Source organism: Heloderma suspectum, chromosome 2 (genome assembly GCF_057233095.1).
Source record: "Heloderma suspectum isolate Gila_16-S chromosome 2, 16-S_ref, whole genome shotgun sequence".
Classification (NCBI taxonomy): Eukaryota; Metazoa; Chordata; class Lepidosauria; order Squamata; family Helodermatidae; genus Heloderma; species Heloderma suspectum.
In genome coordinates, this window is record NC_139459.1 from 295979145 (window position 1) to 296002012 (window position 22868).

General features: G+C 40.0%; 1 protein-coding gene across 1 annotated transcript in view; it reads right to left on the minus strand.

The window, feature by feature from the left end:
• The window catches only part of WNK2 (WNK lysine deficient protein kinase 2), a 141899-nt gene that overhangs the window by 45644 nt on the left and 73387 nt on the right, over positions 1-22868 (minus strand). Inside the window, exons 7-10 of the mRNA XM_084839976.1 lie at positions 22415-22634; positions 18328-18616; positions 9733-9929; positions 2331-2483 (exon numbers count right to left, since the gene is read on the minus strand). Of these exons, the coding sequence (XP_084696102.1) occupies positions 2331-2483; positions 9733-9929; positions 18328-18616; positions 22415-22634 (859 nt within the window). The remainder of the gene's footprint in view (positions 1-2330; positions 2484-9732; positions 9930-18327; positions 18617-22414; positions 22635-22868) is intronic.

Sequence of the window (22868 nt, forward strand, 5' to 3'; positions counted from 1 at the left end):
TGTGGCCATGGAGAGCAACTGCGCCAGGCTCTGCCAGGCATGGCAGAGGAAGGAGCAGTTGCTTGCTCGGCCATGGCACCAGAGCAGCTGCCATCCTGCCGAAGGAGATCAACTTCGTTCCAAATTTGCTGACTTTTCTGTGATGACAAGTGGCTGTCAGTAGTATGCTACCTAGCAGATATTTTTGAAAAAATAAACACACTTAATCTGCCCCTTCAAGGTAAAGGTGATGTTTTAACAATGAGTGAGAAAGTAACTGCTTTTCGATAGAAACTCGTGCTATGGAGAGAGCATTTTGAAAATGGATGTTTGGAAAGGGTTCCATCGGTATGTGATTTTGTTGCCGAAAACAAGGTGTGTCACCTATTAAAAACTCTGATATCTGCACACTTTAAAAACTTGGCAATGAAATTTTCTAACCTGTTTAAAAATCTTCCAAAGAGTTACAGTGGGTTTTGAACCCATTTGTTAAAACCATAAAAATGCAACACCTTCCGATTAGTTTGCAAGAACAACTGATTGACATCAGGGAAGAATAGTAAATTCATTACTAGCTGAATTTCATCAAAAACCTTTGCATAATTGCTGGATGGGATTGAAAAATGAGTATCATGATTTAGTAAGTGCAGCCAATGATGCACTTCTTCCATTTGGATTTATGTATCTTTGAGGTGTCTTTTTCAGCTATGACAGCCATTAAAACCAAGTACTGAAATAAACTGAACTTAAAACCAGATCTTTGAATCACTGTATCACAAATGTGTTAAACCAAGATTTTGAACAATAATGAAGCATATTCAATCACATTATTCTCACTAAAATATTATTATTAATAATATTTTAGTGAGAGCAAAAAGGTTTTTTATACCGTTAATAAATAAAATACATTTTAAAAATATTGTTTATTTCAATCATAGAATCATAGGGTTGGAAGGGGCCTATAAGACCATCGAGTCCAACCCCCTGCTCAATGCAGGAATCCAAGTCAAAGCATCCCTGACAGGTGATTGTCCAGCTTCATCTTGAATGTCTCCAGTGTGGGAAAGCCCACTACCTCCCTAGGTAATTGGTTCCATTGTCACACTGGTCTAACAGTCAGGACATTTTTCCTGATGTTCAGCCAGAATCTGGCTTCCTGTAACTTGAGCTCATGATTCTATGTCCTGCACTCTGGGATGATCAAGAAGAGATCCTCACCTTCCTCTCTGTGCCAACCTTTCAAGTATTTGAGGGGCACTGTCATATCTCCCCTCAGTCTTCTCTTCTCAAAGCTAAACATGCCCAGTTCTTTGAGTCTCTCCTCATAGAGCTTTATTTCCACTCCCCTGATCATCTTTGTTGCCCTCCTCTGAACTTTTTCCAGTTTGTATGCATCCTTCTTAAAGTGTGGTGCCCAGAACTGGACACAGTACTCAAGATTTCATCTTTATCTCATCCATTTTTTATTTCTATTTTTGTATATTTTATAATGTACATAATATATTAGTACAGTAGTACATGTATATCATTTATAAATAAATATACATACAGTGGGGATTAGTTCTCAAAAACATTTTATTGATAGGGGTGTGTGATCAAACAAGTTTGGAGATCACTGTATTAGAGGACAAAACCTCCTTTTTAAACTCCAAATAGTGACCTTCCTCCCACTGGTCATGGAAACAAATTGAAAATAAAAAAATAAAAAAATGAATATGAAAAATAAAATAAATATGGATGGATGGATGGATGGATAGATAGATAGATATAGAAAGAACCTGGGATCTGCAGAGAGTAGGGTGGACAAAGAAATTAGAGCTCTGTCTCTCTGGCCCAGTAGTTGTATTTTAACACATAAATAACAGCTTGATTTACATCCAAGCCCTGCTTTTTATGAGTTACTAAGAAAGCTTTCAGCACACTGATGAGCAAGCAGGCACAGTACAAGTTAAGGAAGTGCTCATAAATTTATTTAGCATCGTCCCCAAAGGATGTAGTGATGGCCACTAATTTGGATGGCTTTAAACAGAGACTGGACAAATTCATGGAGGAGAAGACCAGAGAGCTTCAGCTATTGGCTGGTATAGAAAACAAATTAAATGAAATAAATGAATCTATCACTAACTGCTAGTCCTGATGGCGATATACTACCTCCAGTGTCAGAGGCAGTATGCCTATGTACTGCAGAACATGGGCAGGAGGGTGCTGTTGCACTCATGTCCTGCATGTGGGTTTCCTGTGGGCAGCCGGTTGGCCAGTGTGTGTTTAGAATGCCAGACTACATGGTTTTATCCATACAGCACTATATGGTTCTTCTTATGTTCTTATGTTCAGAAAATGCAAGTACTTGCCTGCTGGCTAGCTAACACAGGCTGAGGTTGTCTCATCTGCACAGGGGCAACTGAAGTGGGATGGACAACAGGGAATGGGATTGCTGGTTCTTGATAATGTTGTGGTCGCTGAGAAACAGCAGCAGGTGGAGCCTGAACCACTGAAAGTCCAGGCTGAAGGAAAGAAAAGTAACAAAAAACACATATTACTTTAGAATACTACATCATACAAAAATCCTTGACTGTTAGGAGAGCCAAAGGAAGTCTCCTGATGGGAGAAGCACAGAAGGACTGATAACTGACACACCTTGCTGTGTTCACAAACAAGGGCAGACCACACAACACAAACCCACAGGTGTTTAAAAAGACTGCTTGAACACATTGACTCCAAAAGCACTCCACAGGGAATTGTGGTAACAGGATTCCCATTTGACTTTGTAAGCTACTGCAGTGAAGGTCAAAGATGAGAAGTCAGACACATGCAACTTTATTTGTTCATATTGTTAGGAAATATAGACCAATATGTTGAAGGTCCTCAGCCTTGTGGGGCCCTGAGGCAATTTGTTCCCATCTCTCTGCATTCCATAGTGAAAAGTGGGTAAAATATTGACTACAGTATATATGATTTATTTCTTGGATACTATTTATTTCTTACATTATCAGAATGAGGGTAAGGGCCAAACTAGATGCAAGACAGAAGATCTGTTATTAGATCTCCTGCTACTGCCTCAAACAAACAAAACAGCCAAGGTGTGTAGGTCAAGTATGACTATTTATGGGGGTCAGGGGGGTTAATTCTTTACCTGTGCTGATTCCCTCTCCCCTGATGAAGTGAAAATAACCTCTGCCATTGGAAAAAAAATGTATGGTTTAAACATAAGGAGTTGGATCCAGATTTAGGCATGTGCAACTGGGGTGGTGGAAGCGGATTTCCCTGCCCCTCCTCCACACAGCAGACCCTCAAGCCCCCTGAAAATGCTGCACAGGGCACCAGGGGGCCCTGCTGAATGAGGTGAGCTGCTGTGTGGGGGGGGAATCTTCAAAACAGGTGTTAGCCCCAGCCATGAGCACAGACTTTCTGTCTATGGAAGGCAGCTCCTAGATCCAACCTATGGTTCAGATTTACATTGTCTTTCCACATTCCAATGGCCATTGTTCTTTAAAAAGACGACGGCTTAGCACTGTTTAGATGCTGGTGAGGCCTGGACTGCAGGGCTCCCCTATGGATAGTTTCTTTCAGCAAAGTCAGGTTTCAGGAATGGAAAACTCCAAATGGGCTGGAAGCCATACAGGCTTCTCTGTATGTTGATCCAACAAAGAGCAGACCAAGACTGAGCCTTAAATAAGGGTGTGGGTGTATTTAGACTGCTTGCCCCCACCATACTGACTGAGGCTTTGTCTCTTAAATGGGTTAAGCCTATCTTAGCAAATTCAGGCAGTGATGATGTGAGAGTGGCTGTGGTGTGCTAGTGTCTTCATGGCCCAAGTCCTCAGAGTAATGCAACCTCCTTTGAAGTCTTTCTGGAGAATTGGGTGGCGGAGAGATGGAAATTTCATGACACCTTTCTCTGGCCAAGTCCTCTCCCAGTAACTCTGGAGCCTCTTCTTCTGAGGACAAGGGCTCAGGATCCTCTGAGGATGAGGGTTTGGGGACCTGGTCTATGACACAGACTAGTACATTCATGAACCAGCCTGGTTACAGCACAGTGCTTAATTTTTAAAAATGAGAGGTGCCAGAGGCTCAACCCTATCTGAAAACTCTTTCCCTAATCCCAAATGTATGCTAGAATGTGGTCTGCAGGTGGTAAGGGGAAAAGCACACTGAACATTCTGTCCTGGATACTGAAAAGTAAGCAAAAGAAACATCTCATGAATTGATGGGTGCTCAATGCATATTTCTCAACCCCACTCTAGCTTCATAGGTTGGCCATTGATACCTTAGAGAAATGTTGTTCATCTAATGGACCTCTCTACTCAACAACTTACACATGCCTTCCCCAACCTGGTGCCTTCCAGATGTATTGGACTATAAATCCCATCATTCCCAGCCAGCATGTGAATGATTGGAATTATAATGAAACACATCTGGAGGGGTACCAGGTTGGGGAAGTCTGGTTCACACAATTATGAACAATTCATAATAAAAAGAATATGTTCACAAAGAAAGGGAAGACATATGAATAGAATTTAAAATTTTAGGAGAGGCAGGTAAGTGATCAAAAGCTGCTAATAAACCTTTATTTTTCAACTACAGGCATGCACTCTCTGATCTATAACACATTAAGAATGGGAGAGGTAAATAAGCCCATATGTATAAAGATTTCTTTCCTGCTTTTTAATGAAATTCTTTAAAAATACATGTATGTTATCATTATGAGTTGATAAAATAGCATTTTGCAGAAAGGCAGGAACCCTGTGCAAAATTGCAGGCAGAGAATGGTGGGATACTGGATGAAAAAGTGAGAAGATTCTATAGTACAAAATAACAAATTATCAGACTTGCTAGTACTTTTCTATGGAAGTGATTAATTCAATGTATTATTACTGAAATATGTCAAGAAGGCCTCAGTAAGACATCTCAAGATGTCATCTATTGAAACATTCTACTGAAGCAAAATGATTAGAAAAAAATTAAAATCATGCTATGATTCATTAAAATGGTTGTTTTGAGGATAAAAAGTTAAGCAAAGTACATATGTTATAACCCAATGTTTTAATTTTTAAACTATCATACATGCCATATTAAAACCGCACAACTGATAATTAAATCGGTGAAATCAATATGGACTGGGTTGCCACTGAAGCATACAGTGTCAACCTGTTATAGTCAAAGCTGCAATCCTTTTGCTTCATTTGGTAAAGTGGAAAGTTTAAGAGTAAAGCCCACGATGTAGTATATTTATATGAGGAATGGATTCAACAACAAAGGAATCCTGGTACAAACACCAAAGCCAGCATTTTTTCCTTTTGGATTACAAAAATTATGCTGCCATGGAATTTATGGGACCTATGTACAGCTTAGGTATGATTACAGGTGTTCTAGAAACAAGAGGGAAATGTAGGATAAGCATTACTTTTCTAACGGATTGAAAGTCATTCTGGGTCAAGCAGGATGCATTCAGTATCATTCTTGGAATTTCTCTGTCTTCTAAGTCAAATAAGGAAGCAATGAAGAATTCCACCTACCACATCACTGCCATCTTTCTTATTAGTTAGCTGCTCCAATTGCTCTGTACAGCTTGAGCCAAGTAGCCATTCTATATCAATGAAGTTTGATCTGGACTAAGTTTGTGGCAGGACTGGGTACATTCAGGCAAGTTGGCTTGTTCAGAAATAAACTCTGAACACAAAGCTTTTTCTGTTCTCACTGGAGCAGAGCTAGATTGTGGGTTAATTATGTGCTGCAAAGATTCATTTAATAAAGGTAGATCTGAAGCTTTACCATAAGGTTACTTACTAGCTTCATGAAGTGGTTGAGATACAGAGCTGAGGAAAGAAGGAATATGTATGGCATATTTAAAAGGCATTAATGAATTAGTTTTGTTCAGATCTGCTCCTCAATGGAGCCGATGGGCCAAGCACTCCTGACAGGTGGGTTTAATGAGCATAAACTCAGCAGAATTTGAAGATTTCTGTAATCTTAGTGGCTGTGATTCACTTGATTCATTTTCTTTCTCTTGCAGTGGTTTTAGGCTTGATCTCAGCAGTTCTCCTGCAAGTGGCATTACATTTGGTGTCAAAGCCACTACCGAATCACTATGGCGACAGCAGCTACAGGAACTACTTTGCATCACAGCTAACAAATACTGGTTAGCACGGGAGACCTGCATCCCAGTAGTTTCTGAGGAGGCACATACCAGCCGTGTGCTAGCTTTGTCACTGGAAAAACCGAAAGGTTTATGTTCAACTGTTTGCAATTCCTCCCAATTCTATTAATTTTTGCTGGCTAAGGTTGTTGTTGGAACAGAGGATAAGTTCAACTAGCCCCAGATGTGATGACGCAGCTAGCTCAAAGCCGAAAGGATGGCTAGCAGCCGATGGTGCTGGTGGTGAACGATGAATCCGATGTTCTAAAGATCAACACACCATAGGAACCTGGAATGTAAGATCTATGAGCCAGGGCAAATTGGATGTGGTTATTGGGGAGATGTCAAGATTAAATATAGACATTTTGGGTGTCAGTGAACTGAAATGGACAGGAATAGGCCTTTTCACATCAAAAGACCACCAGATCTACTACTGTGGACAAGAGGACCACAGAAGAAATGGAGTAGCCTTCATAATTAATAATTAAGTGGCTAAAGCAGTGCTTGGATACAATCCAAAAAATGACAGAATGATCTCAATTCGAATTCAGGGTAAGCCATTTAACATCACAGTGATCCAAATATATGTCCCAACCACAGATGCTGAAAAAGCAGAAGTAGATCAGTTCTATGAGAATCTGCAGCACCTACTGGATAGTATGCCAAAAAAAAGATGTTATTTTCATTATAGGAGACTGGAATGCTAAGGTGGGTAGTCAAACGACACCTGGAATTACAGGCAAGCATGGTCTGGGAGAACAAAATGAAGCAGGACATAGGCTGATAGAATTTTGCCAAGACAACTCACTGGGCATAACAAACACGCTCTTCCAACAACCTAAGACACGACTTTATACATGGACTTCACCAGACGGTCAACACTGAAATCAGATTGACTACATCCTTTGTAGCCAAAGGTGGCGGACATCTATGCAGTTGGTAAAAACAAGACCTGGAGCTGATTGTAGTTCAGATCACAAACTTCTTATTGCACAATTTAGAATTGGACTAAAAAGAATAGGGAAGACCCACAGATCAGTTAGATATGAGCTCACTAATATTCCTAATGAATATGCAGTGGGGGTGAAGAATAGATTTAAGGGACTAGATTTAGTAGATAGGGTCCCGACAGAACTATGGACAGAAGTTCGCAACATTGTTCAGGAGGCAGCAACAAAAAACGTCCCAAAGAAAAAGAAAACCAAGAAGGCAAGATGGCTGTCTGCTGAGACACTGGAAGCGGCCCAAGAAAGAAGGAAAGCAAAAGGCAACAGTGATAGGGGGAGATATGCCCAATTCAATGCAAAATTCTGGAGGTTAGCCAGAAGAGATAAGGAATTATTTTTAAACAAGCAATGCGCAGAAGCGGAAGAAGATAATAGAATCGGAAGGACAAGAGACCTCTTCCAGAAAATTAGAAACATCGGAGGTAAATTCCAGGCAAAAATGGGTATGATCAAAAACAAAGATGGCAAGGACCTAACAGAAGCAGAAGAGATCAAGAAAAGGTGGCAAGAATATACGGAAGATCTGTATAGGAAGGATAATAATATCGGGGATAGATTTGACGGTGTGGTCAGTGAGCTAGAGCCAGACATCCTGAAGAGTGAGGTTGAATGGGCCTTAAGTAGCATTGCTAATAACAAGGCAGCAGGAGATGACGGTATCCCAGCTGAACTGTTTAAAATCTTGTAAGATGATGCTGTCACGGTGATGCATGCCATATGCCAGCAAATTTGGAAAACACAAGAATGGCCAACAGATTGGAAAAAATCAACTTATATCCCCATACCAAAAAAGGGAAGCACCAAAGAATGTTCAAACTATCGAACAGTGGCACTTATTTCACATGCCAGTAAGGTAATGCTCAAGATCTTGCAAGGTAGACTCCAGCAATTCATGGAATGAGAACTGCCAGATGTACAAGCTGGGTTTAGAAAAGGCAGAGGAACTAGAGACCAACTGCCAATATCCGCTGGATAATGGAGAAAGCCAGGGAGTTTCAGAAAAACATCTATTTCTGTTTTATTGACTATTCTAAAGCCTTTGACTGTGTGGATCATAACAAATTGTGGCAAGTTCTTGGTGGGATGGGGATACCAAGTCATCTTGTCTGCCTCCTGAGGAATCTGTATAACGACCAAGTAGCAATGGTAAGAACAGACCACGGAACAACGGACTGGTTTAAGATTGGGAAAGGAGTACAACAGGGTTGTATACTTTCACCCTACCTATTCAACCTGTACGCAGAACACACCATGCGACGTGTTGGGCTTGATGAAGCCAAGGCTGGAGTTAAAATCACTGGAAGAAACATTACCAATCTCCGATATGCAGATGATACCACTTTGATGGCTGAAAGCGAGGAGGAGCTGAGGAACCTCATGACGAAGGTGAAAGAAGAAAGTGCAAAAGCTGGGTTGCAGTTAAACCTCAAAAAAACCAAGATTATGGCAACCAGCTTGATTGATAACTGGCAAATAGAGGGAGAAAACGTGGAGGCAGTGACAGACTTTGTCTTTCTAGGCACTAAGATTACTGCAGATGCTGAGTGCAGCCAGGAAATCAGAAGACGTTTACTTCTTGGGAGGAGAGCAATGACAAATCTTGATAAAATAGTGAAGAGCAGAGACATCACACTGACAACAAAGGTCCACATAGTTAAAACAATGGTATTCCCTGTAGTAACCTATGGCTGCGAGAGCTGGACCATAAGGAAGGCTGAGCAAAGGAAGATAGATGCTTTTGAACTGTGGTGCTGGAGGAAAATTCTGAGAGTGCCTTGGACTGCAAGAAGATCAAACCAGTCCATACTCCAGGAAATCAAGCCAGACTGCTCACTTGAGGGAAGGATATTAAAGGCAAAACTGAAGTACTTTGGCCACATAATGAGAAGACAGGATACTCTGGAGAAGATGCTGATGCTAGGGAAAGTGGAAGGCAAAAGGAAGAGGGGCCAACCAAGGGCAAGATGGATGGATGATATTCTGGAGGTGACGGACTCGACCTTGGGGGAGCTGGGGTGGCGACGGCCAACAGGAAGCTCTGCCGTGGGCTGGTCCATGAAGTCACGAAGAGTCGGAAGCGACTGAACAAATAAACAACAACAAAGGTTGTTGTTATATGAACATGAGAGCAAATGTGAATGCCTTCCTAGGTACAGGCTGTTAGATTTTAGAGCTTCTACAACAGATGTGCACAGATGTTTGGCCTTTAACACCACTGGAAGAAATATCTGACCCCAAAGGTTCTTGAACAAATGAAGGAATAATACGTGGCTATGTAGACAGCAAGAAAACACAATACATAAAATAATTCTCAAAACAAGTACATGTAGGAATTTTAATCTAGTCACAGCTAAACTAATAAACATGTATGGGTTAAATTAAATGTATTGTTTGTTACGTTTTGTAAAAAAAACAAACCCAAATGTATTGTAGTAAATAGGCACATGTGTTTTTATGGCACCAGTTCATAAATACAAGAAAAACTAGAAGGCACTATAGAAACAGAGCCTGGAGTCTGAAAATGCATTTATTTATTTATTTATTTATTTATTAAACGTGACTGTGGAGGGCCCATAAATATTAAGTATTTTAGAAAACCATTGTACTTACTATTGAAGGGTGCTGGTAGGGTCCCAGTTGCTGAAGACCATGGGGCAAAGTCTGACTTTCACTGAGAGGTGGGCTATAAACTCGTTGAACAGCAGGAGGTATTGCATCAGGCATCGATGAGTAGATGACACTTTGCTGGCTACTCTGGGAGTCTGAATACACAGTTGATCCCTGACCACTATCAAATGTGCTATCAGCTGAAACATGATCAAAAAATGTTAGGGGTACCATAAAAATCAAAGCAACCACATCTTAGTTTAACAGTAATGAGTTTATACCCCTCCAACCCCCAAACATCTGCACTGATGTACCAGCCAGTCTGCAACAGTTGAATAAACTGTTGAATGAGTCCTAGTATTAAATGCCTATGTAAAATTAGGGGTTTGCAATGCATGTTTAACATCATGGTGTTCTAGTGCAGCAGCCAGTATTCATTATCCTATAATTTTCATGCATTCCTTAGCTTCAAAATATGTCCCAGATTTGAGCTGCTTATAGTGGTCACCCCCACTATACTCATTATAAACAAAATTATAGTTTGGGAAAGGGGTTTCTCTTTGTTTACCTCCTCTGCCAATTTTCTCATCTCCACATTAATCCGGAGATATTCACATTGAAGGTTTCCTGTTGAGGCCAAGATGTATTGTCCTTTAAATGTCTACATGGCAGAACACATTTTCTGGATTTCCAGTGTTCATACTACAAATTTCAAGGGGCCAAGTGCAGATGGGATTTATTTATTTATTTCATTTCTATACCACCCAATAGCCGAAGCTCTCTGGGCAGTTCACAAAAATTAAAACCAAAAAGTACACAGTAAAACAATACAAAAATATAAAATCATTAAAACCACAATATAACAATACAACCAGAATAAAACCTAGCAGCAATGCAGATATTTAAAATACAGATTTAAAACAACAAAGCTAAAAGACTAGGAAGCTAAAATACTAAAATTCCTGGGAGAAAAAAAGGTCTTCACCTGGCGCCGGAAGGAATACAACATAGGTGCCAGGCGAACCTCTCTAGGGATGGATGGAGGAAATTTCTCAGCATCTCCTTTCTGTATATCCTTTCTGCACTTTAAATTGCCATTACTCCTCCACTTTACAGAAATTCATCATGACCTACATTCTAACAGTCTGTATCACCATAACATCTAGGTAAACTTTGTTACTATGGGTTCTTTTTAGCAGGTATTTATTAGTGCAGTCCAAAGCCCTGTTCATTCTGACACTGCCAGTTCTTTTCTATAAAGATCACTGCTTTGAATGAGCATGGATGATTGTAATTCTGTGTGTCTTCCCACTGCTCACAGAAGAGAACAATGAAATGCATCAGAGCCAGAGGAATATAGCCTGCATGTAGAAAGTGTGACTAGGTAATATTATTTCAGGTTATGAAGACACTTTTATATTATATACTTTTGGTAAAATTAGATGACAAATGAATGCAAAAAATGTCACTAACTGAATTAACTTGCATATGTTCATTTCTGTGTAATAGTACTTTGTTCTATTGTTATTATTAATTGCTGAGGAAAATTAAGAATTAAAGTTTAAATGAAACTTGCTCTACAGTTATAAGGAAGCCTGACCGTAAAGAACAGAGAATTGCCTAGGATCAGAGTGACTGCAATATCCTTTATATAAATGCTTCCTGCTCCAGATACTTTATTTACAAAAAGAGAACTTCAGAACTCTTAACCCCAACTGTAAAGCAAGTGGGAAAAGGCATTATATGGTAAGGCATTTTGAGATGTTTATGACTCAGAGAACAATTTGCAGCTTTGTAACTTCTTCACTGAAATACAGTTAAGTCAAACCAATCTGAGAGAAAACCAGTATCTTCTTTCAATTTGTAATACAGCTTATAAGGGCTATGTTTAATATTTAAAGCAAGGAATTTACAAAAGTTTATTGAACCCTGTAACATTTGTCCCCCCTTCATGGATCACTGCCTTGTTGTGGCGAAGGGGCTTGCGTAACTCAGTGAAGCCATAAGCTATGCCGTGCAGGGCCACCCAAGACGGACAGGTCATGGCAGAGAGTTCTGACAAAATGTGGTCCACTGGAGAAGGAAATGGCAACCCACTCCAGTATTCTTGCCAAGAAGGCCTGGAGTGCTATGGTCCATGGGGTCACGAAGAGTCGGACACGACTGAACGACTGAACAACAACAACATTTGTCCATCTGCACAATTTATTTTTAGCCATAGCTATTATTTATGAGAAAGGCATTCATGGTAGACAAACTGTACATAAGAACATAAAGAGGCCTACTCGATCAGACCAAAGACCTATTTAGTCCAGCATATTTTTTGTTACAGTAACCAACCAGATATCTTGGGGAACCCCACAAGCAGGTCATGAGGCAATAGCCCTCTCCTGTTGTTTCCCACAACTACTATTCATAGTCATGCTATTTCTGCTGCTGGAGGTAGCATACAGCCATCATGACTAGTAGCCATTGATAGCCTTATTCTCCTTGATTTTTTTCTAATCTCCTTTTAAAGCTATCACTGGGGATGTACAAGAATTTCATTTCTGTTCACAAATCATTTGAACATGTCCCATTCATGAACACAAGCAGGAGCACTTTTCCCCCCAAGAATATTCACAAGTTCCTGAATTTGGGATTGCGTTAGAAACATGAGTATTTTTTTTTTTTAATGTGCATTTTGGAATGCTCTTTAAAAAAAAAATAAAAAAATTTCATGCTTTAGTCAATGGGGCAAAAGTGTACACTTTTGAAAAATATACCCTGAACTGCACATTTTTCCCATTTGAATGAGCCAAAAAACAGTCTGAAAACAAAAGCAGGAGTGAGCCAAAACAAGTTTCAAAGTGAATTTCAGAGAATTTTGGCAAGCTTGAAAATCACTGGCTTGCCCATTCCTATTACCACATCTTGTGGTAGCAAAATTCCATAGTTTTACTATGCACTATGTTTGACTATGCTATGTTGCAATGCAGTTGAGATTAACAGTATTAACAGTATAATTGAGATTATAGTATCTCTTGAGTTTGTTAAGAAAACCATATTATTTTAAAATAAAGTGTTTTAAAAACAACATATACTATGAACTTCCTAATAGACAGACCTTCTATTAGGAGCCAAAATCAAGTTAAGCATAGGCTTTATACATATATTTGAGAAGTTAATTTCTTCTGAATTTGGGAGATTCCATTCATGATCTCTCAGGCTTGAGAAAAACGGAGCCCTTACCTGATGAAAATCCATCAAGGGCCAATTATTTAATTTATGTATTTCATTAATGTATTATATTTTAATCCACCCAATAACAAATGTTTTCTGGGCAGATTACAAACAGTTAGAAGAATAAAATACTCAAATTATTAAAAGAATTTAAAGAACTGCACAGGAATAAAGAAATATAAAGATGTATAAGAAAAGCCATAAAAGCAAAAAATTAAGTGTGTAAAATGCCTGGGATAAGAGAAAGTTGACATAGTAGGTGCCAGCAAAGCCTCCCTGTGAGAGTATTCCATACGTGAGGTGCCACAGCTGAGAAGGCCCTGTCTCTTGTAGCCACCTCCCTAACCTCCTTCAGCAGGGGCACCTGGGTCTGAGCAGGTACGTATGGGAGAACACATTATTTTAGAAACTCTGATCCTATGCTGTTCAGGGCTTTAAAGATCAACACCAACACTTTGAGTTGAGCTTGGAAGTCGACTGGAAGCAAGTACAACTGACAAAGAATGAGCATCACCCATATATACCTGCCCAGCCCCTAAGATCATCTTCAGAGGTCCCCGCCAAATGAGAAGAGGCAGATGGTTACTTCTCAAAAGTGGGCCTTTTCAAAGGTGGACTCCTAGCTGTGAAATGCACTCCCTGGAGAGGCTCACACTGTGGTCTTTTAGGCACCAAGTGAAGACCTTTTTTCCCCCAGCTTTTTTAATCCTTCAGCTTCATTTTAAAATGTGTTACCTATATTTTTAGATCTTTACACTGCTGCTGGCTTTTACTCTGGTTCTTACTTTGGTTTTTTGCTGTTTTAAAAATTTAAAGGTTTATATTGTATCATGTTCTGTTTTGGGGTTTTAACTTTTGTGAACTGCTATTGGGTGGTACAGATACGTAGTAAATAAAATAATAACTCAAGAAATAAATAACATGTTCATATCGACCAGTCACTGTTAGTAGCTTAGCAGCTCTGTTTTGAAGTAACTGAAGTTTCCAAGCCATCTTCAAAGGTAGTGCCTCATACAATGCATTGTAATAATCCAACAGAAGATGCCAAAGTGTAGATAACTGTTGCCAGGCTATCTCTGTCCAGATAGGGTCGCATCTGGTATATCAAGCTAGGCTGATAAAAAGCACTCCTAGCTACCAAGGCCACTTTTCCCTCAAGTGACAATGATGGATCCATGGAAACCCAAGCTCTGCCCCTGATATTTTAGGTGGAGTGCCACCCCCTCCAGAATAGCATGAATGCTGCTCAACCAGGCAGATGAACCACCCACTAACAGTACCTCCGTCTTTTCTGGATTGAGCTTGTTTATTGTACCTCATCCAGTCCATTATCCTGTTCTGGAACTGATTCAGGACATCCACTGCCTCACTGGGGTTAGATAAAAAGGAGATGGAAAGCTGGTTGTCATCTGCATATTGATGACACCTCAGCCCACGTCCCTGGATAACCTCCCCCAGTGGTTTCAGATGTTAAATAGTATGGGGTAATAAAATTTAGCCCTGCAAAACCCTGTGACATAATTGCCATGGAAAAGAGCTGTAATCCCCCAGCACTACCTTATGGAAGTGGCCATCCAAGTAAGAATGGAACCACTGTAAAATAGTGCCCTCAACTTCCAACCCAGACAACTGGTCTAGAAGGATACCATGGTACTGAAAGCCGCTGAGGTCCAAGAGAACCCACAGGTCTGCACTCCTCCTGTCTCTCTCTTGGCAAAGCCAGGTCTAAATCCAAATTAAATGGATCTAGAAAATAAGCTTCATCCAAAAATGCCTGTAGTTGATCAGCAACAATATATTTGAGCACCTTGTCCAAGAAGGGGATGTTAGCAACTGGCCTATATTGTCCTCTACTTCTGTGTCTATGTTAGGTTTCTTCAAGAGTGGCCTGATTACTGCTCTTTCAAAGAGGCTGGTGCCACTCTGTCTCTAAAGAGGAATTTGTAACCTCTTGGACCCCACTGACCATCCCCCCTTATTAGATGTTAACAAGTCAAGATGGGCAACGGTCAAACATACAAGTGGTCCATCCAAGTACCTTGTCTGCATCCTTGTGCCTCAACAACTGAAACTCATCCACTACAGCTGGACCAGACAGTGCTCTGGATACCTTCAAGAATGGAACTGCAGTAATAGTGGAATCTAAGCCATGCTGGATATAAGTGATTTTACCTTCAAAGTGATTTGTAAATTTATCGCAGCTAGCTGTTGAAGGTCCGACTAATTTCCTCTTAAAGTCAGATTGTAATAACCACTTCACCACCTGAAAGAGTTCTACTGGGTGATACTGTAAAGATATACTCTATGTGCCACCCAGTAAAGCTTTTCACCGTCACATGCTGGCCCTAAGGACGCTGTGGATCTGTCTGAGGCCCACACTTGCTAGGCACTTCCAAGATAAAATCTCTTGCATTCACCAGGACTTAGACTCCAGGGTTATGGCAGGTGAATCAGGTGAGATATACAGAGCACAACCGTGTCCAGTTTTCTTGGGTTAGTACAGCTCGGAGATGTTGACAAGGTGCTTGGACAGGCTTGTGCAACCACTTCTGTATTGATCCTTGCCCCTCTTGGCTTGGCAGGGAGGGAACAGCTGGCTGAGCCAGAGGGGGGCACAGCTGGTAGAAGGCACTACATGAATGAAAACAACTTCTTTGCCACCTTCATCACTGCAGAGTAGGCTCAATAATGAGCTCTAACCCATGTTCTGTTGGATTCAGCAGAAGACTTTCTCCACTTGTGTTCCAGCCAACATCCCTTGCATCCTCTGCTCCGAGGTGTATGAAGGTGCTAATTTGCCTCTGCCAAGATGGAGAGGAGGCTTGAGCATGGGCATGTCAACCTCCCTGGTCAACTCCATGTCCCATAAAGTGACCAGGGTTTCAACATGAACACCAGTCACACCAGCTGTAACAGATTCCCAACAAAGATATAAACACTAAAATGGTGCTCAGACAGGAAGCCTGGAGAGTGAACCCTGATAGACCAAAGCAATTCCCCTTCCTTGACCCTTCAGTTGGTGCTGGTGCAATACCAAGTACTGTGTACACCTTGTCTGCCCACTCAGGTCTCAGTTATACACACCTGGTCAGCTCCCTTATCCACAATTAAATCATGGATGAGTGAGATCTTATTCTGGACTTCCAGTTTTGCTCATCTTTTAGTTTATAGCAAGACTTAATATTTAATAATGCAGAGATGGTTATAGTGCAGGTAAATTTAATCTCATTACAGAAATTATTTGAAACCACAAAGGAAAAAAGGAGTGTAACTATACAGAACTAAAGCAGCAGTTGGAAGCCAAGCCTAGATTTTTTTTTATGGCTCATCATGTTGTACAGAGTTGCTAAATTATTTATCTACATCTTTGTCCTCTTTGAATATCACAGGCAGCATAAAGAAAATTATTTATAGGGCTTTTAGACACAAAAGCACTAAGCAAGTATCCAAACAGCATATGATACTGAAGTTATAAAGTACAGCAAGGAAATATTGGAAGTAGTGGGGTTAGACACCATTTTATTTATAAATATACATCAGTGCTTTGTAAAAAGCTGAAGTAAATTAGAATCATAGAATCATAGAATAGTAGGGTTGGAAGGGGCCTACAAGGCCATCGAGTCCAACCCCCTGCCCAATGCAGGATTAACCACCTCGCCTTAGTTAAACCAAGAATATACTTAGAATTTTTCACTAATTTAATTAAAAATGTATGTTCCTCTTTGAGCTGTAGTTCTAAGAATATTAAGCAATTTAATTAGGTTTTACTAAAACAGAAAATTATAGTTGTCCATTACAATTCAACCTACAGTACTTTTTCATCACTCAAAAACATTTTGGCTATTTTTTTTTAATATAGCGGTCCAATCTCACAAGTTTCAGTGCTGATGGAATGGTGCAGAGGAACTGGCATAATTCTTCTGTGCTGGTAAGGGGATCCAATCCTGACCCAATCCACTGTTTGGCACAACTAAAACACACTAGACTAGACTTAGTGTGTTGTGTCAAGTTGTATAGGAGGGGTGGGCAACACGCGGCCTGCGGGCGGCTCCTGGTGCAGCCCCTACTAGCCCCTGACACACCCCCAAATTGTTATTTTTTTAAAAAAAAAACCCAACAAAATGGCACTATGTAGTAGCTATGAAGTGCTAAAATGGTCAAAAATCGCTTGCAAACAAGCTACGTTTGTGTGTTTTAGTGCTACTCAGCCCTATAGAGTGGTTTGCCACCAAATTTCAAGAGCAAACTGGCATTAAAAAAAAGGAATTATTTTTTTCCTTCTCCCCGTACAGCCAGTGGTGATGGTGGGGTCTGGGTGTGTGTGAAAATGACCCCCAGACCTCCCCCAGATGCTCAGCCGTGGTGTATAGCATCTACCTGCCCCTTTGTACAACATGAATGGGTCATTTTACTTTATTTTATTGCAGAAGCAGCTCAGTGCAATGCTGCCTTGGCCAAAATTAATAGAAAAGCAAGTGTTCCTGAGAACTGGGCAAAGCCAATGGGCTCCCTACCAGATGTCAGGCATAAGGTGCAGGTTGCAAATTGAGCTGTTGAAGATAGCGTGTTGCAGCTCCGGCAGCAATAGTCCAAATCACAACCTGCACTGCTTCAGTTTAAGCTGATCTGAATCAGTCAGAAATTGTTTACTGTAGATTCTTGAGTATACATTTATTTACTGGTCTCTTTATTTTGTTCATATGTAAGTTGAGCTTGTAGAACCAGATAACATATCCTGATATTTTTTCCCCCTCACTGGGGTTCATCACACAAGGCTGAAATCCTGCATCCTTACCGGGCTTTCTACTTCTGGATTCTTTGTGGTTTAAGATTGGCTCCTTTACATGGGTGGACATGTGCTTTGAATCAAGGACGTCCTTTTTTGGAAAGTTCTATATGTTTCTATATGTTCCATTTTATAGCCACTAGATAGCACTGTCATTATAGCACAACACCATCATTACACACAGCCAATAGATTGGATTAACGTCCCTTATCGCGTTATCTCCGATATTTTTAAAAGTGGGATAAAGGTCATAAACCACAAGAGGGACCCTGGAGATTGATGACGTGTAAAGGACCCGCAAACTTCTGTGAGCAACCAATCTTGATTGCACAATATAAGCCCTGCGTAAAGAAGCTCACTGTCTCTGTTACTTAGGCAATTGGCATAATTTATGCTGGCAGTTATGCTCTCCAGCATAATTGTATCATGCTATCCACAAATATGCTTGCATAGTAAAAGAGCATACAGGGTTCTATAGTAGACTTTAATTCATTTACATGCATTCTTTACTATCAGTGTGTTGTAATGTACTGTCAGTTACTTGGGCAATTAGAACTACTGACACTACACAAAACAAATACAAGACTTACATGCAAGTGAAGTAATGCTTGCAGGTTGATTCTGTTGAGAAAGATGCTGGTCAGCTTCAGGCTCTTCTGGTTCTGACAGGATGTGATGACCAGTGTGAGAAAGGTACATAACCTGAACTGGTTGTGCTTGTGGGGGCTTCGGTTTTTCTAAAGTCTCAGGATCCCGTTGATCCTCTGATTGCAACATGGGCCAAATCCTCTCTCTTCTCCACTGTATTAATGCTACTCTGTCACGTATTGACTTTGCAACTATTTTGACATCACTCTCATGAAAAAATCCAGCATCAATCTGAAAGAAAGCCATGACAGAATTTCAGGCACAAATCCACATTCATTAGAGTATTTTCATTCATTAGAGTGTTTATTCATTCAAGTATTTTTATAAGACATTTAGGATGGGTTTGAAATAATACGTTGTTGCTCACAAAACAGAGTAACAGTTGTAAAACTAACATGGGGTTGAGCAGCATAAATGTAAATTTTCATAAGGAATCTTTTGAGATGAGCAACTATTATTCTGTTTAAACATATGCAAGTTAACAATTCTAATTTAAAGATCACTGGAGTTCCACATAAGATTAGTTGTTAATGGGAATAATTAATAGTGGGAATGTTATGCTTCAGTCAAAGCATAACAGCTGAAAAGCCAGAAGCATTTTTAGGAATAATTAAAACCAGTGCACACTGCCATCACATTTGGCATTCATGCAGTTCACATAATCTTAGGTGTCTGCTTCATGAATAGCCAGCATAAGAAATTTCCAAATTGCAATGCAGCACAAGGCAGCTTTTTAAAATAAAAAATGCAACAAAGATTTCAAATTTACCAATAAGACTTATGTGTATCAATGCTCTTTCATAAATGACAATAAATAGGCAGATAGTCGAAATACCTGAGGCACATTAGAGTTGCAATATTTAAGATGACCACTCGTTTTCTGCCATCTTGCATCTGGGATCTATTTTACTAATTACAATTTCCTTTATGCAGATTAATCTCTGTGTCTGAAACAGAATGCCTATCCTAACGGACTGAGGCATAAAACAAGTGCTTTCCCTCTTGTGAATATATCAATTGGACAGCTGCTACAAATACAGGCTTACCAATCAATGTAGCAATCTTTAGGTAGGAAATTGTAATGTATAAGGTAGCTTATTCATATGACACCTTTTTGAGAGCATTCCTGACAGTCATTCTTTTAATTTGAACTCTGAGATTTAAGCCATGTCTTTCATCCAACAGAAAACCTGGCATTTCCATATTTATGGCAAGGTCCATAATGTGACATTATATTTCCCTGAAAATGACTAATCCACCCCATGGCCAAGTTAAACTGAAGTACCTGATTTTAAGCATATTTAGCTAGATTTGCTTCAATTGGAGCTGAAAGACTTAAATCAAAAGTACTCAGATTTAAAAGATATGGGGATTCTAATTAAGCCTCCTAAAATATGTGTATACCAATTTAAAAACTAGTGGATCAAGAAAAAAAGTATATTGCAAAAACTACCCTTACTGGTCAAAACAAACAAGTAGTTTTTGCCTAGCTACTAGCTCCTGGTTAAGAGAAGCTAGTCTGCTTTCATTTGATGGATTAGTCAGAAGAGTACAGAACCTGTTCAGTTTTGAACAGGTCCACAGAACTCCCTTGTTCCTACATGGAGAAATGATTTACCAGTGTCTTAGTCTATATATTCCACTGGCAGTTTCATTGAGATATTTGCTAACACAGCAACTTTGTGATCCACTTGAGAGCTTTTGATATACCAGACAAATTAATTCCATGTTGGTGAGTCAAGCTATGGGAGCCTCTATAGCAATAACCTGGAAATTATTCTACTGGAACCACTTGGGAAAGGTCTTGAAAAAAACTTTCATATGAAGAAACTATTATTGTTTCTCACTTATGGTTCCAGATGCATCTGAGTGCTGATAAAGTAACTAGGACTATTCAGGGATAAGCTGTACAACAACTAATCCCTAAGAAGATCCCAATAGCATTACAGCAACACTATACCAAGTGCTCAAGGAGATCCTAGCACAAATTTTCAGATTAGGGTCCCGTGTTACATATCATCTGAATGCTGAATGTCAGCAATAGAATGTTGTGCTTTTTCTTATACGTATAGGAAAAATAAATACGTCAAGAATATACTTTCAGTGAGACAGAAGTAGTGCTTTTGCCATGCCATCAGAAGCAGGTCTAGTTGTACTGAACAAAATTATGCAGCTTAAAAACACAAACCTGTATATGTCTACTAAGAAGAAGTCCTTATTTGGTTTAATGGCACCTACTCCCAGGTGAATGTGATTAGGTAGCCTCTCTCAACCTTGGGCTTCCAGATGGTATTTGACTACAGCTCCCATTGTCCTCAGCCAGCATGGTCAATGGCCAGAAATGATGGGAACTGTACTTCAACAGCATCTGAGAACATAAGGTTTGGAAAGGCTGGTGTATAGGATTTCAGCCTAAGAAATGCAGAATGTCCAGACTAATGGCTATTCGCTCAGGGTAGTTTTGTATGTTACTTTTTTTGAGCACAGAGCTTAATCTATCTAGGTGGACAGCCATTTTATGTATTGGCTTCTCAGTCAGCAGAAAACACATTCACATTGCCTTCCTGATATTACAAAGGAATCAGTTTCTTCTGACACTGATATTAATCTCTGTGCTGGAAAAAGGAACACTTGTTTTCTCATTAGACTGTTCTTTGTTGAATATGCCTTCATAATCAGTTTTTGAATAAGCCATTATTTTTTATGAACCTTGGATGGAAGGAAAGGAAAGAAAAAATTGTGACATATTTATCTGATAATAATAGGTATCTATTTAGTATATAAAATAACTCAGCAGCAAACATGACAAAGTTTCTCCTAAAGATATAGTGTCAAACCTTGTAAAGCCATGTTTTGTTATTTCTATAGTTTTTACTGAGAAATTAATTTGGACATATCTCATTGCAAGAAGAGTGATTTGACTCTAATCTAAGTGCTTACATATACATCCAACAATTCCATGTCATTCAAGATTCAGGTGCCAGTACAAATTTAGACCAAGCTTTGAGAAATTGCCTTCTAATTTTAAGAAGTCCCTTCCCCCACGTCCAGCTTGCTTGGCTGCAGGGAGGATTTTGCTGGGGGGGTGGAGGGCAGAGACGGGCAAACACCACTGGGTTCTAAGGTGGCACCACTGGGGAGGGGCTTACCAGTCGACTTAGGCTGCAGGGCCCCTCCCTCTCACCCTCTTCAAAATGCGGCACCCTCACTTCCATCCTGTATGCAGTGTGGTCTATGCTGGTCATCCTTTTGGGGGCCGAGTAGGAATTTTTGGCTCATAGTTGGATTGGACTTGACTATATGTCTTTTTGCCTACTTCACACTATAAGTGGGGTTGGGAGTTGATTTGGGATTGTTTTGGTCTGATTTAAATGCTTAGGTGATTTGGTCACATTTTCTAAATAGGAAAGTATGTGTGGGCACCTTGGATGGGGAATAGGGTTGGTGAGCATTCAAAGGCACCATTTCTGGTGACTGTTAATGCCTGAGGCTTCCAGCTCAGGGTTTTGCAGCCCATGTTGGTAAGGATTACTTTGAGGCCAACTCTCCTCACCGACTCAGAGTTTTGTGGCTCAAAGGGGGGCGGGGTGACAGGAGAAGGCCTCATGTCCCAAGAATTGGGCAGTCCTGTAGGGTGGCAATCAAGGACGCCACACTACAGGCATGGAACGTCTCATCCAATATAATGCCAGGTAGTCACTAGCTTTGAGAAGCTGCCCGCTTAGGTTTCTCTTCACAGATCTGATCTTTAATAAATGTGGCCCATGTTTTATACCAACTACTTGTGTCTCGTCTCTTTATTTACTCCCCTCCTTTCACCTGCAAATGGATTTTAAATGTATATATGAGCCAAGTACAGGAATATCAGACTTCTTCAGTTTTCCAGATTCAGTATCATTTATCACTTTCTAAAACACTCTGTGTTTAACCTTTTAAATGAAAATTAATTTACCAGATTTGCTTCTGGTGTCCTTTGAAATTTATGTACTACTTATATACTGTTTTTTTGGCAGGAGAAGTTTATTTTACCATTTCTTGTGCAACATCATCAGGAGTTTCCTTCTCCAGATCAAAAGTAAACTCAATGGCTCCATTATCTTTGGGTTTTCCTTTCAGTTTCTTAGGATCTTCTACCCAGAGTCTTAAGGCAATAGAGGATTTCCTACCATCATCTTCTTCTGCAAGTTCCACTCTTACCCCAGTATCTTCAGCAAAAAAGGCATGGCTTAGTAAATCTTTAATTTCATATCTGGAAAAAGAACAAATTTCAAAAGCATATTAATTGCACAACAGATTTTCAGACTATTTTATTGTGTAGACTGGAGAGATGAACAGAAAGGCCTTTAGAGAGCTTATGACTTACATGATTGTTACTCCTTACTAAAAGAGTAACAGAAGGCCCCTAACAGATGACAAAAAGACCCTGTTCACGCACAATGGTAACTCTGAATTCTGAAGAATCATAGTTAATTGTGAATGAGCT